The 12,495-nt window shown below is 39.4% G+C and overlaps 1 protein-coding gene across 3 annotated transcripts in view; it reads left to right on the top strand.

Annotated features, from left to right (window-relative positions):
* Positions 1-12,495, top strand: part of CCAR1 (cell division cycle and apoptosis regulator 1) — a 66,779-nt gene that overhangs the window by 44,425 nt on the left and 9,859 nt on the right. For all 3 annotated transcript variants that reach the window (XM_080822328.1, XM_080822330.1, XM_080822329.1), the window contains 3 exons: positions 1,756-1,947; positions 5,201-5,440; positions 6,433-6,544. In XM_080822328.1, the coding sequence (XP_080678454.1) occupies positions 1,756-1,947; positions 5,201-5,440; positions 6,433-6,544 (544 nt within the window). The remainder of the gene's footprint in view (positions 1-1,755; positions 1,948-5,200; positions 5,441-6,432; positions 6,545-12,495) is intronic.

The following is a 12,495-nucleotide window of genomic DNA, read 5'->3' as shown; positions in this document are numbered from 1 at the left end:
TACTCCCTCAAATAAATAAACCTTAAAAAAAAAAAAAAAAGGTGGGGCGCCTGGGTGGCTCAGTGGGTTAAAGCCGCTGCCTTTGGCTCAGGTCATGATCCCAGCGTCCTGGGATGGATCCCCGCATCGGGCTCTCTGCTCAGCAGGGAGCCTGCTTCCTCCCTTCTCTCTCTGCCTGCCTCTCTGCCTACTTGTGATCTGTCTGTCAAATAAATAAATAAAATCTTAAAAAAAAAGGTTTCTTAAGATAGCTTTTTCCGAACTTCATAAAGATCTATATTATGGGGGCGCCTGGGTGGCTCAGTGGGTTAAAGCCTCTGCCTTCGGATCAGGTCATGATCCTGGGGTCCTGGGATCGAGCCCCGCATTGGGCTCTCTGCTCAGCAGGAAGCCTGCTTTCTGTCCTTTCTCTCTCTGCCTGCCTCTCTGCCTACTTGTGATCTCTGTCAAATAAATAAAAATCTTTAAAAAAAAAAAAAGATCTATATTATGTTGTTTTCTCACTCTGTTTAAAACTGTGGTGGTTTGCGGGTGCCTGGGTGGCTCAGGTCATGATCCCGGGGTCCTGGGATCGAGTTCTGCGGCAGGCTCCCTGCTCAGCTGGCAGTCTGCTTCTCCCTCTGCACCTCCCCCTCTCTGGCTCGTGCCCCCCCCCAAAGTAAATAAATCTTTAAAAATAACCCAAAAGTATGGTGGTTTGCTTTCTAAGATTTCAGTCTCTCTTGCCCTTCTGCCACTGTTGGGACTTTTTCCTCCCATGTCCGTGTAATTGCTTTCCTGCTCACTATTGATACTACTTTCAGAGATTTCTTCTCAGTGTGAGACCCTGTGGTGGAAAGATGCCGTGGTAAATCATCTTTGCAAGTTCATAGGACTAAAATATTCTAGGCCCTTTCAGATCTTAACACAGGCTCCTTGTACTTGGTATTGTTGGGAGTAAAACGTTGCCTAGTTTCAACTGCTGTTATGAAATTGACCTCACTTACCAGTGAATGCCTTTTGACTGTTTTGTGGTTTTCCTGTTCTTAGATCCATCAGACAATCTCATTGTTTCCTTCTGCTTTTCTTCTACACAGGTGCCAGTAGCATATAGGGCTTTTGGCTCTTGTGGCTTTTTCCCCACTCTTTTGTGTATTGGCATTCGTGGGGATACCTTTTCACCTTCTTTTGTTCTGAATGTACATGAATGTTGAATGTCGGTTTCGGTATCTAGAGTATTCCCTTTTAAAAGTGGGGCTTCAGGAAGATGCAGCTGTCACTATTTTCCAGAATCTCTGGTTTATATGATTTTTATATAATACTTTTAAAGATTTTATTTAGTTGACAGAGAGACAGCAGGAACACAAGCAGGGGGAATGGGAGACGGAAAGTAGGCTTCTTGCCAAGCAGGGAACCCGATGTGGGGCTTAATCCCAGGACCCTGAGATCATGACCCGAGCCAAAGGCAGACACTTAATGACTGAGCCACCCAGGCATCCCTGGTTTATATAATGATAACATAAGTATTTTATTTTTCTCTTTAGAAGTTAGTTTCTTGTGCTGGGAAACCCAAAAGAGAGAAGTAGGAGCTGTAGAAGCCTCTTGTCTCCTTTGCTAAATTTGAACTTTCTTCCCATCCTTTATCGTTGGCATAATCACTAAAAGGAGTTGTGGGAATTTTGCCCCCCCCCTTTTTTTAACATGCTGTGCATTTCATAACACACATACATATTGTGCATGGAGGTTTAACTATTACTTAAAATTTCAAATATGTAGGAAGAAGAAAGAAAACGTCAGGAGGAAATGGAACGCCAGCGTAGGGAAAGAAGATACATTTTGCCTGATGAACCAGCCATCATTGTACATCCAAACTGGGCTGCAAAAAGTGGAAAGTTTGATTGTAGCATTATGTCTTTGAGTGTACTTTTGGACTACAGGTTAGAGGATAATAAAGAACATTCATTTGAGGTAATATTTTAAGTTTGAATTGGAATCTAAATAAGGTATACACATTTTGATTGGTTAATATATTTCTTAAGTCTCTTTGATGGCCTTTTTCATGGATTCTATTGTTTTGTTTTGTTTTGTTTTGTTTTTTTCTTGCAATTAATTTTGGCGGGGGGAACACCAGCTGATTTTTCCTACAAGATTCACTTTTGGTGATTGCATTCTTCTAGTATTTTTTTAAATGTTCCTCTGTCCTCTGTACTTCTTGTAAATTGATACTTGGCTCTAAAGTATAAATCAAGTTCTGATTTAATTGTTATTTTAAAAAAATACTTCATAAGTACTAGTATGTTCTTTTATCAGAATATCAGGAGACACATGATACATAGTGTCTAATTGCCTCTTTTGGGAATGAGATAATGCTATATTATTTACTCTAGAATTAAAATAACTTTCAGTGTGATTTAAAATTTTACTTGTGATTGACTGAAATGTAAGATAAAATAATTGATGTTTATTTTTCAAAATGAATCTATTTCTTTTCTACCATTATTGTAGAGCAGATTTACAACATACAGTTTTTTGTTTTTGTTTTTGTTTTTCAAAATATATATTGGAAGATTTTTATCTCTAAAGAAGTGATTACTTTATTCCTTAAATAAATGTAAAATATTCCAAAATATTAATTTCATAATAGCGTGTGAAACCTTATAATTGTGTTCAATTTTTGTATCTTACCAACACATTTCGCATTTTTGTTTGTACGTTTTATTTTATAAATTATATTGTGAAATTCCACCAGACATTGTCCACAAGATGAAAATGAAATACTTAGATTAGGGACATTTACAAACAAATATAGAAGATGACTGAGGCAGTTATGAAACATGACATGCATGCTTATTGGTCCTGATAAAGGATTACAAATCTTAAAATATTTATAAACTTTAGTACATTAATAATTCCAGTAAGCCTGTGTTTTTCAATAATTACTACATGATTTTATTTTTATTACCATTTGCTTAATAGTGCCTACCATCTAGTCGTAATTTGAATAAATAAATGGAAAAATTAGTTTTTGGTATTACTTCCTGCTTATACTGTATATACCATGTATCTGACTGATGCTGTGGGAGGATCCCAAATTAATGCTACTCCAGTGGAAACAAAGCAATTTGTGAAACAGCCATTTGCTAGCAAAATGATCCTTTATGTTTTTCCTCCCCACCTATCATATCTCCTGGGTTAATTTCCTTTTAGTCGATTTAGAATGTAAATGTCATTTTGGTATACGAATTTTTTTTTTTTAGATTTATTTATTTGAGGGAAAAAGATAGGAAGAGAGAATCTAAAGCAGACTCTGTGCTGAGCGCAGAAACCAAGATAGAGCTTAATATCATCACCCTGGACAATAACCTGAGCTAAAGTCAGGAGTCAGACATTTAACTGACGTAGCCACCCAGGCACCTATTGGTACATGAATTTTTAAAAAATATATTTAAGAAAAATGACTTATAAACTTACAGGTTTTTGGCTGATTTAATATTAATGCTAGATTTTTCTCTTTCAATGCTTGTACATAAAAAGATACATAAAAATTAATTCTGTTCTTCTAGGTTGCACCTGATGCCTCAATCAGAAGAGTATGAAACTCTTGATCTCAGGGTTTTGGGTTTGAGCCTCACATTTGGTGTGGAAATTTCTTAAATAAGTAAATAACCTTAAAAAAAAATTAGTTCCTGGGATTCCTGGGTGGCTCAGTCAGTTCAGCATATGCCTTTGGCTTAGGTCATGATCCCAGAGTCCTGGGATCTCTCTGCTCAGTGGGGACTCTGCTTCTCCCTCTGCCTGTTCTTCCCTCTGCTTATGCAGACACTCCTCTGAGTTTTCAACATTTGGATGGTTATTTTACTGATAATAACTTTCTGATTTTTAAAATGTGTGAAGTCTGGGCATGAGTTAAAAATAGATTATAAATTCAGTTTTAATTTTAATACATTATATTATCTTTTATGATCAGGAAAATGGTCTGATTAAAGTGCTTTATCAAATATACTGAACTCATTGTGAAAGGTTACACATTTTAGAGTTGTGTTCAACCATATCAAGTTCTGGACCTTTTTAATCTGTTGGAAACAACTAGCCTTAGAATTTTTTTTAAGATGTTATTTTATTTTTAAACCTTTTAACATTTTATTTATTTGAGAGAGAGAGTGGAAGTGGGGGCAGAGTGAGAGGGAAAATCTCCAGCAGACTCTGCACTGAGTGCAGAGCCCTATGCAGGGTTTGATCTCATGACCTTGAGATCATGGCCTGAGCTGAAATCGAGTTGGATGCTTAACTGACTTAGCCACCCAGGTGCCCCAAGATTTTATTTTATTTTTTTTATTTGTTATTTTTCAAGATTTTATTTTTAAATAATCTCTACACCTGACATGGGGCTCAAACTCACAACCCTGAAATCAAGAGTCACATGCACTAGTGACTGGGCCAGCCATGCACCCCATACTTAGAAATATTTGTGTAGAAAATTTAGTGTATAATATCAGGTTCGGGAGTATGTCATTATCCATGGATATTTGCATAGTAATAATGCATGCTCCCTACTCAAGATTCTGAGTTGGTGTTCCCTGCCTGAAATGCTTTTCTAGGTATCTCTGTGGCCCATTCACTTGTCACCTTCAGGTCACTTCTGATGTCACCTAATCAGAGAGGTCTTCTCTGACGACACTGTGCTTTTTTGTTACTCTCTGTGGTTATGCTGCCCTTTTTTTTTTTTTCTCTTAAAATTTGATACTGTTCTGGTTGTGTTACTGTTCCCCGTTAGATTGTTAGTACATTTGAGTCAGGATTTTTATCTGCTTCCTTCGACTAGAATAGTCCAGGGTACATAGTAGGTATTTCAGAAAAACCTGAGTAAATAAATAAAATACATTTATCATGAAGATAAATTGCTGTGTATAGTAGAAATCTTTTTTTCTTACTCATTTTCAAATTTAAAAATCTCATTTCAAAATTTGTCAAATTTTTAATTATTGTTTCTAAAATGTGCCCAGAATTATACTAAACATAGTATTTATATCTTCAGGAGAGTTTTTTTGAGTCTTTTGAAGATCCTCAGCATCATTGACATCAATTATTCTAACTCTTATTAGTACATGTTAATTGTTAGATGTGGCACGTTAGATGTGGCATTATTTGATATGTTATTATGCTGGATTTATTCAGTATTTCTATTAAAGTTGGCTCGGTTACTGTTGGTATCTTTCTGTAGGTTTCACTGTTTGCAGAACTTTTCAATGAAATGCTTCAAAGAGATTTTGGTGTCAGAATATACAAATCATTATTATCTCTTCCTGAGAAAGAGGACAAAAAAGAAAAGGAAAAGAAAAGCAAAAAAGATGAGAGAAAAGATAAAAAAGAAGACAGGGATGAAGAAACTGATGAGCCAAAACCCAAACGGAGAAAATCAGGCGATGATAAGGATAAAAAAGAAGATAGAGATGAAAGGAAGGTGTGTAATTATTTCCATTACCAGCAACCTATTTCAAAGTTTTCCCAAGTATAACAAATCATGATGAATTCCATCAGAAAAGCAAAATGTAAAGGGTAAACTCAAAGATTTTAGTATATTATTAGAAACTTAAGTCTTGGGATGCGCCTGGGTGCCTCAGTGGGTCAAGCCTCTGCCTTCGGCTCAGGTCATGATCTCAGGGTCCTGGGATTGAGCCCCACATTGGGCTCTCTGCTCAGTGGGGGACCTGTTCCCCGCCCCCAGCCGCCTGCTTCTCTGCATACTTGTGATCTCTCTCTGTCAAATAAATTTTTAAAAAAAGAAAGAAAGAAACTTAAGTCTTAGGGTGCCTGCGTGGCTCAGTCGTTGGGCATCTGCCTTCAACTTGGGTCATGATCCTGGGGTCCTGAAGTCAAGCCCCACCCCCACTCTGGGTCAGAGTTCCTGCTCAGCGGGACGCCTACTTTTCCCTCTCCCATCCCACTCCCACCATTTGTGTTCCCTCTCTCACTGTCTCTCTTTCTGTCAAATAAAATCTTTAAAAAAAAAAAAAATGTAAGTCTTTGAATTAAGCCTATATAAACATCTAGAACTAGTTTCTGGTAATTTTTTTTTTTTAACTGAAGGTATATAGCATGATGGTATATTTACATGTGTGTAAATGATAGTTTACTTTTTTTTTTTTTTAAATGACCGTAATTCAAAGGCAGAGAGGCAGGCAGAGAGAGAGGAGGAAGCAGGCTCTCCACTGAGCAGAGAGCCTGATGCGGGGCTCTATCCCAGGAGCCTGGGATCATGACCTGAGCTGAAGGCAGACGCTTAATGGCTGAGCCACCCAGGCGCCCCGATAGTTTACTTTTAAAGTGTATTGTTAAGAAAATTTTATAATTTGATTCTATTTCAAGTAAACTTAATGAATTTAATGATTTTGGTTGTAGTCATTTAATGTTTGGGCAGATATCTTGCTTAATTTAAGGCATTTTAAATTACAGAAAGAAGATAAAAGAAAAGATGATTCTAAAGATGACGATGAAACTGAGGAAGATAATAATCAAGATGAATATGATCCAATGGAAGCAGAAGAAGCTGAGGATGAAGAAGATGGTATGTATAATTCAAATTTACTTATTTCTCCTTAGGATGAAAAATACAATTTTTGTTTGATGGTTTTGTATAATTGCAGTCTGTAATTTTTTTTTTTAAGATTTTATATATTATTTGACAGAGAAATCACAAGTAGGCGGGGGTGGGGGGGACCAGGCTCCCTGCTGAGCAGAGAGCCCGATGTGGGGCTCGATCCCAGGACCCAGAGATCATGACCTGAGCCGAAGGCAGAGGCTTACCCCACTGAGCCACTCAGGCGCCCCTGCAATCTATAATTTTAATATTTTTTCTTTTTTAGAATAGAAACAGTAAAATATTCTTTAGTAAAAATCTGTATTTTATTAAAGATTTTATTTATTTATTTGACAGAGAGATCACAAGTAGGCAGAGAGGCAGGCAGAGGGAGAGGGGGAAGCAGGCTCCCTGCTGAGCAGAGAGCCTGATGCAGGGCTCTATCCCAGGACCCTGAGACCATGACCTGAGCTAAAAGCAGAGGCTTCACCCACTGAGCCACACAGGTGCCCCAAAAATCTATATTTTATTAATAGTTGAGAGGGTTAAAAAAAAAATTCTCTCCAAAAAAAAATAGTTGAGAGGGTTTCTTCTTAAGGTAGAACTTAGCATTTTATTTAGATCTTGTTGGAATTGAGAACCAGACGTACATAAAAAACCTTCAAAAATAGATCATAACAGGCACTTTCTGCTTAAGGCAAGCAGTAATAGGATGAGCATGTAAACAAGCTGGCTTCTCTGTACCACACCAACCATGTCAGCCTGCTCCATGGTCCCTGCACCAGCTCTGCCCTCCCTACTGTTAACACCAGTCAGACCCCCATAGGTCTAACCCAAGAGTCTTTTTTTTTTTTTTAAGCTTTCATTTATTTATTTGACAGAGCGAGAGAGGGAATACAAGGAGGGGGAGTGGGAGAGGGAGTAGCAGGCTTCCTGCTGAGCAGGGAGGCTGATGCAGGGCTCAATCTCAGGACCCTGGAGTCATGACCTGAGCTAAAGGTAGACGCTTAATGAGTGAGCCATCCAGGTTCCCCTAACCCAAGGGATTTTGTAGGACACCTTGGACTACCTGGGAATGCTGGAAAAATGTTAAAGAAATCATGGTGTTGGGGGGGGGATTTTTTTTAAGCTACTTTCTGAGGTGATGGCTTCTGTGTACTTAGGCCATGCCGCCACACCATAGAATACAATAAATAAGCAATTAGAAAATGTTCAAATACATAGGGATTTTGTCCTCCCCACTCAAAGTACTGCTCTCTGAAGGAAGCTGGTTTCTCTGTAGCTACACCAACTCTTCAGACTTGGTTTTGAAAATAAAACCATTAAAACCCTGGGAGGAATTACTGTGCAGTGTGGAGTACTCAGTCTTTCTTACAAAGAAAAAAAAGTTAATCTGGTACCAAGGTGTACAACAACCTACAGACCGTTAAGAATTGCCCTCTGACATCTGTTTATGATAGGATTTTTTTTAGATGTGCTTCTTTTTTTCTTTTTTTTTTTTTTTAGTAATCTCTACACCCAACATGGGGCTCAATCTCATGACCCAAAAATCAAGAGTTGCATTCTCTACCAACTGGACCAGCCAGGCACCCCAAGACATGTTTATTTTTTATTATAATGTGTTCTGTATGTAATTAATACTTACTCAACTTGAGGAATGTGCTCTGTGTCATAAAGGTGTAATAGTTCCTGTTGTTCCATAGTTTCCTAAGGAAGAACATATTCTATGTAGTCTTTGCATGTTTGACAGTCTCCCTAATTAAAAAATATACTAAAATTAGTTGGCTAAAGAAGAATATATTTGGAACACTACATCAAAAACTAATGAAGTACTGTGTAGTGACTAACATAATAATTAAAAAAAAGAAGAAGATACTCTAGGGGTGCCTGGCTGGTTCAGTAGGTGGAATGTGCAACTCTTGATCTTCAAGTGATTTCGAGCCCCACGTGAGGTGTAGAGATTACTTAATAAAAACTTAAAAAAAAAAAAAAAAAAGACTAGAAAGGTGCCTGGGTGGCTCAGTCATTAAGCCTCTTCCTTTGGCTCAGGTGATGGTCCCAGGGTCCTAGAATCGTGCCCCGCATTGGACTCCCTGCTCAGTGGGAAGCCTGCTTCACCCTCTCCTACTCCCCCTGCCTGTGTTCCCTCTTGCTGTGTGTCTGTCTGTCAAATAAATAAAATCTTTAAGAAATAAAGACTGGGGCGCCTGGGTGGCTCAGTCAGTTAAGTGTCTGCCTTTGGCTCAAGTCATGATCCCAGATTCATGGGATCAAGCCCTATATAGGGCTCCCTGCTCAGCGGGGAGTCTGCTTCTCCCTCTTCCACTCCTTCTGCATCCCCAGTCCCCCCACCCAGCTGTGCTGTCTCTTAAATAAATAAAATCTTAAAAAAAAAAAAAAAAAGGTTGGGGGGGGAGCCTGTGTGGCTCAGTGGGTTAAAGCCTTTGCCTTCGGCTCAGGTCATGATCCCAGGGTCCTGGGATCAAGCCCTGCATGGGGCTCTCTCCTCAGCAGGGAGCCTGCTTCCACCTCCTCCCCATTCTCTCTCTGTCTGCCTCTCTGACTACTTGTGTTCTCTGTCAAATAAATAAAAATCTTTAAAAAAAATTAAAAATAAGACTAATGAAAATAAACACCTGTTTATCACTCAAGTTAATAAAAGACACCAATGGGAATGATATTCGAAATACTTAAATTAGGGACACCTGGCTAGCGCAGTTGGTAGAGCATGCAGCTCTTGATTCAGGATCAGGAGTTCAGTCCCCACGTTGGGCACAAAGTTTTACTTAAAAACGACAACGGGACGCCTGGGTGGCTCAGTGAGTTAAGCTGCTGCCTTCAGCTCAGGTCATGATCCCAGGGTCCTGGGATCGAGTCCTGCATTGGGCTCCTTGCTCAGCAGGGAGCCTACTTCTTTCTCCGCCTCTGCCTGCTGCTCTGCCTGCTTGTGTTCTCTCTCTCTCTCTCTCTGAAAAAATAAATAAAATCTTTAAAAAAAAAAAAAAAAACGACAACAATAGGGGATATCTGGGTGGCTCAGTCTGTTAGCGACTGATTCCAGCTCGGTCATGATTCCAGGGCCCTGGGATTGAGTCTCACATTGGGCTCCTTGCTCAGCAGGGAGCCTCCTTCCTCTGCCTGACCCTCCCCCTGCTTGTGCAATTGTGCACGTGCTTGCTCTCTAACAAATAAATAAAATCTTTTAAAAAGTAAATAAATAAAAAATAAGTAAGTAAGATCTTTTTAAAGGGGGGGATGGTGGGGTGCCTGGGTGGCTCAGTGGGTTAAAGCCTCTGCCTTCGGCTCAGGTCACGGTCTCAGGGTCCTGGGATCGAGCCCTGCATCAGGCTCTCTGCTCAGCGGGGAGCCTGCTTCCTCCTCTCTCTCTCTCTCTCTACCTGCCTCTCTGCCTACTTGTGATCTTGGTCAAATAAATAAATAAAATCTTAAAAAAAAATAAATAAATAAAGAGGGGATGGCGCCTGGATGCTCAGTCATTAAGAGTCTGCCTTCAGCTCTGGTCATGATCCCAGGGTCCTGGGATCGAGCCCCACATCGGGCTCCTTGCTCAGCAGGAAGCATGCTTCTCCCTTTCCCACTCTGTCTGTGTTCCCTCTCTCACTGTGTCTCTCTCTGTTAAATAAATAAATAAAATCTTTAATAGCAAACAAAACCAAAACTAACAACAGTAAATGTCCCGACTAGTCATAGATGTCAGCCATAAAGTACCTCTGAAATACCACTGAGGACTTGTCAATCTCCATATAGATTTGAGACTTTAAAAATCCTTATTTTAGGGCTCCTGGGTGGCTTAGTCAGCGAAGTGCCTGCCTTTGGCTCAAGTCAAAACATTGGGCTCCATACTTATCTGGGGAGCCTGCTTCCCCCTCTGCCTGCCACTCCCCATACTTGGGTGGTATCTCTCTCTCTCTCTCTCTCTCTCAAAGTCTTCAAAAAAAAAAAAAAAAAACAAAAAACTCCTTTTTTTCAGATGAGAATATTATAAGAGGTTTTTAAATAGTGTGTATCTGAAAATTACTGCTACTTAAGGTATTTTTTGATTTGCCTCTACCTTTGTTTCTTTCTACCATAGTATTTTATTTTTCCTTTGTGTTGATGAAAATATTCAAAAATAGGGATTCCTGGGTGATTCAGTCAGTTGGATGTTTGTTTTTGGCCCGGGTCATGATCCCAGGATCCTGGAATCGAGTCCCTAATCGAGCGGGGTGGGGGGGTGGTCCTTGCTCAGTGGAGGGTCTGCTCTCTCTGCCTGCAAGTCTCCCTGTTTGTGCTTGCTCACTCTTTCCCTCTCTCTCTGACAAATAAAATCTTTAAAAAAAAGAAGGAATATATTCAAACATTAAAGAACTTGAGAGAATAGTGCATTAAACAGTCCATATCCAACAATCAATTGATTTGTTAATATTCTGCCTTATTCATGTTGTGTTTGTGTGTGTTTCTGATCCATTAAAAAAATAGGAATTCTTCAACTTTCTTAAGAAAAGATACTCTTTTTTTTTTTTTTTAAGAATTTATTTATTTATTTGGCAGCCAGAAATCACAAGTAGGCAGAGAGGCAGGCAGAGAGAGAGAGGAAGGGAAGCAGGCTCCCCGCTGAGCAGAGAGCCCAATGTGGGGCTCGATCCCAGGACCCTGGGATCATGACCTGAGCCAAAGGCAGAGGCTTTAACCCACTGAGCCACCCAGGCGCCCCAAGAAAAGATACTCTTAAACACAATTCTGTAATCACATAAGAAAATTAACAATAATGTCATGTTCTACCTTAGCCATATAATATCTAGTCTTATTGTTCTAATAACCTCCATGGCAATGACATAATGTACATATATCAGTATTGATTGATTTATCGTCCATAACCTGTTTTGTCCAGTGGAAGTTAACCCTTTTTATTACCCTATTTTCCCCCCATTCTTCTAGTACAGTTCTGTCACTGCCTTAATTAAATCACTAAACAGTTTTCTCATTATTTTGTCTGTCAGAATGTTCCGGCTCTCATCTCTTATTTTTGTTTTTATTCTTCTCTGCTGTGTAGTTTCCTTGGTGGTGGTCTAATGCATTCTCCTGGCTTTAAATACTATATGCTGACAATTCTCAAATCTATATCTTAAGTCAGACCTCTCTCCCATTCTCGTCAATGACCTGCCTACTTGACATAGTTGGTTAAGTACCTGACATCTCAAAATAAACATGTCTAAAACTGAAGTCCTGCTTTCCCCCTTCATCAGAAAACAAACAAGTCTTCCACCCTCCGCTTTACCCCACTAATTTGATGGCAGTTTCATCCTTCAGGTTGCTCAAGCTAAAATCTAGAAATCATTCTAAACTTATTTCTTTTTGTCATAATCCCATTTCCAATCTATCTGGAAGTCATATTGCCTCTGTCTTGAAAACATACCCAGAAACAGACTGTATTCACCAGCTCCGCTAATCCAAGCCATGTGTCTCTTGCCTAGTTTATTTTAAAATCCTCTTATCTGAGGGCGCTTGGGTGGCCCAGTCGTTTGAGTATCTGCCTTTGGCTGGGGTCATGATCCCAGGGTCTTGGGATCAAGACCTGCATCAGGTTCCCTGCTCATCAGAGAGTCTGCTTTTTCTTCTTCCTCTGCCCCAGGCCCCAGCTTGTCTCTCTGTCAAATAAATAAAATCTTTAAAAAATAAAAGAATGGGAAAAAAACCCTCTTATCTGGTTCCCTTGCTTACTTCCTTCTCTAATGTGTCTTCTTAACACAATTGCCCGAACAGCCTTGTAAATTTAAGTCATTTATTTGTTTGATTTCTTTTGTTTTCAGACTCCTTCAGTGGCTCTCCATTTCACTCTGTAAAAAGCCAGTGTTTACAGTGACCTCTAAGAGTATAAAATCAAGCCTCTGATTTCATTTCTTACCACTCTTCTCTACTTGCTCTTTGTACCCAAGACA

Source organism: Martes martes, assembly GCF_963455335.1.
Source record: "Martes martes genome assembly, chromosome: 14".
NCBI lineage: Eukaryota > Metazoa > Chordata > Mammalia > Carnivora > Mustelidae > Martes > Martes martes.
The sequence above is the reverse complement of the archived record's forward strand: the minus strand, read 5'-3'. Positions and strand labels throughout refer to the sequence as shown.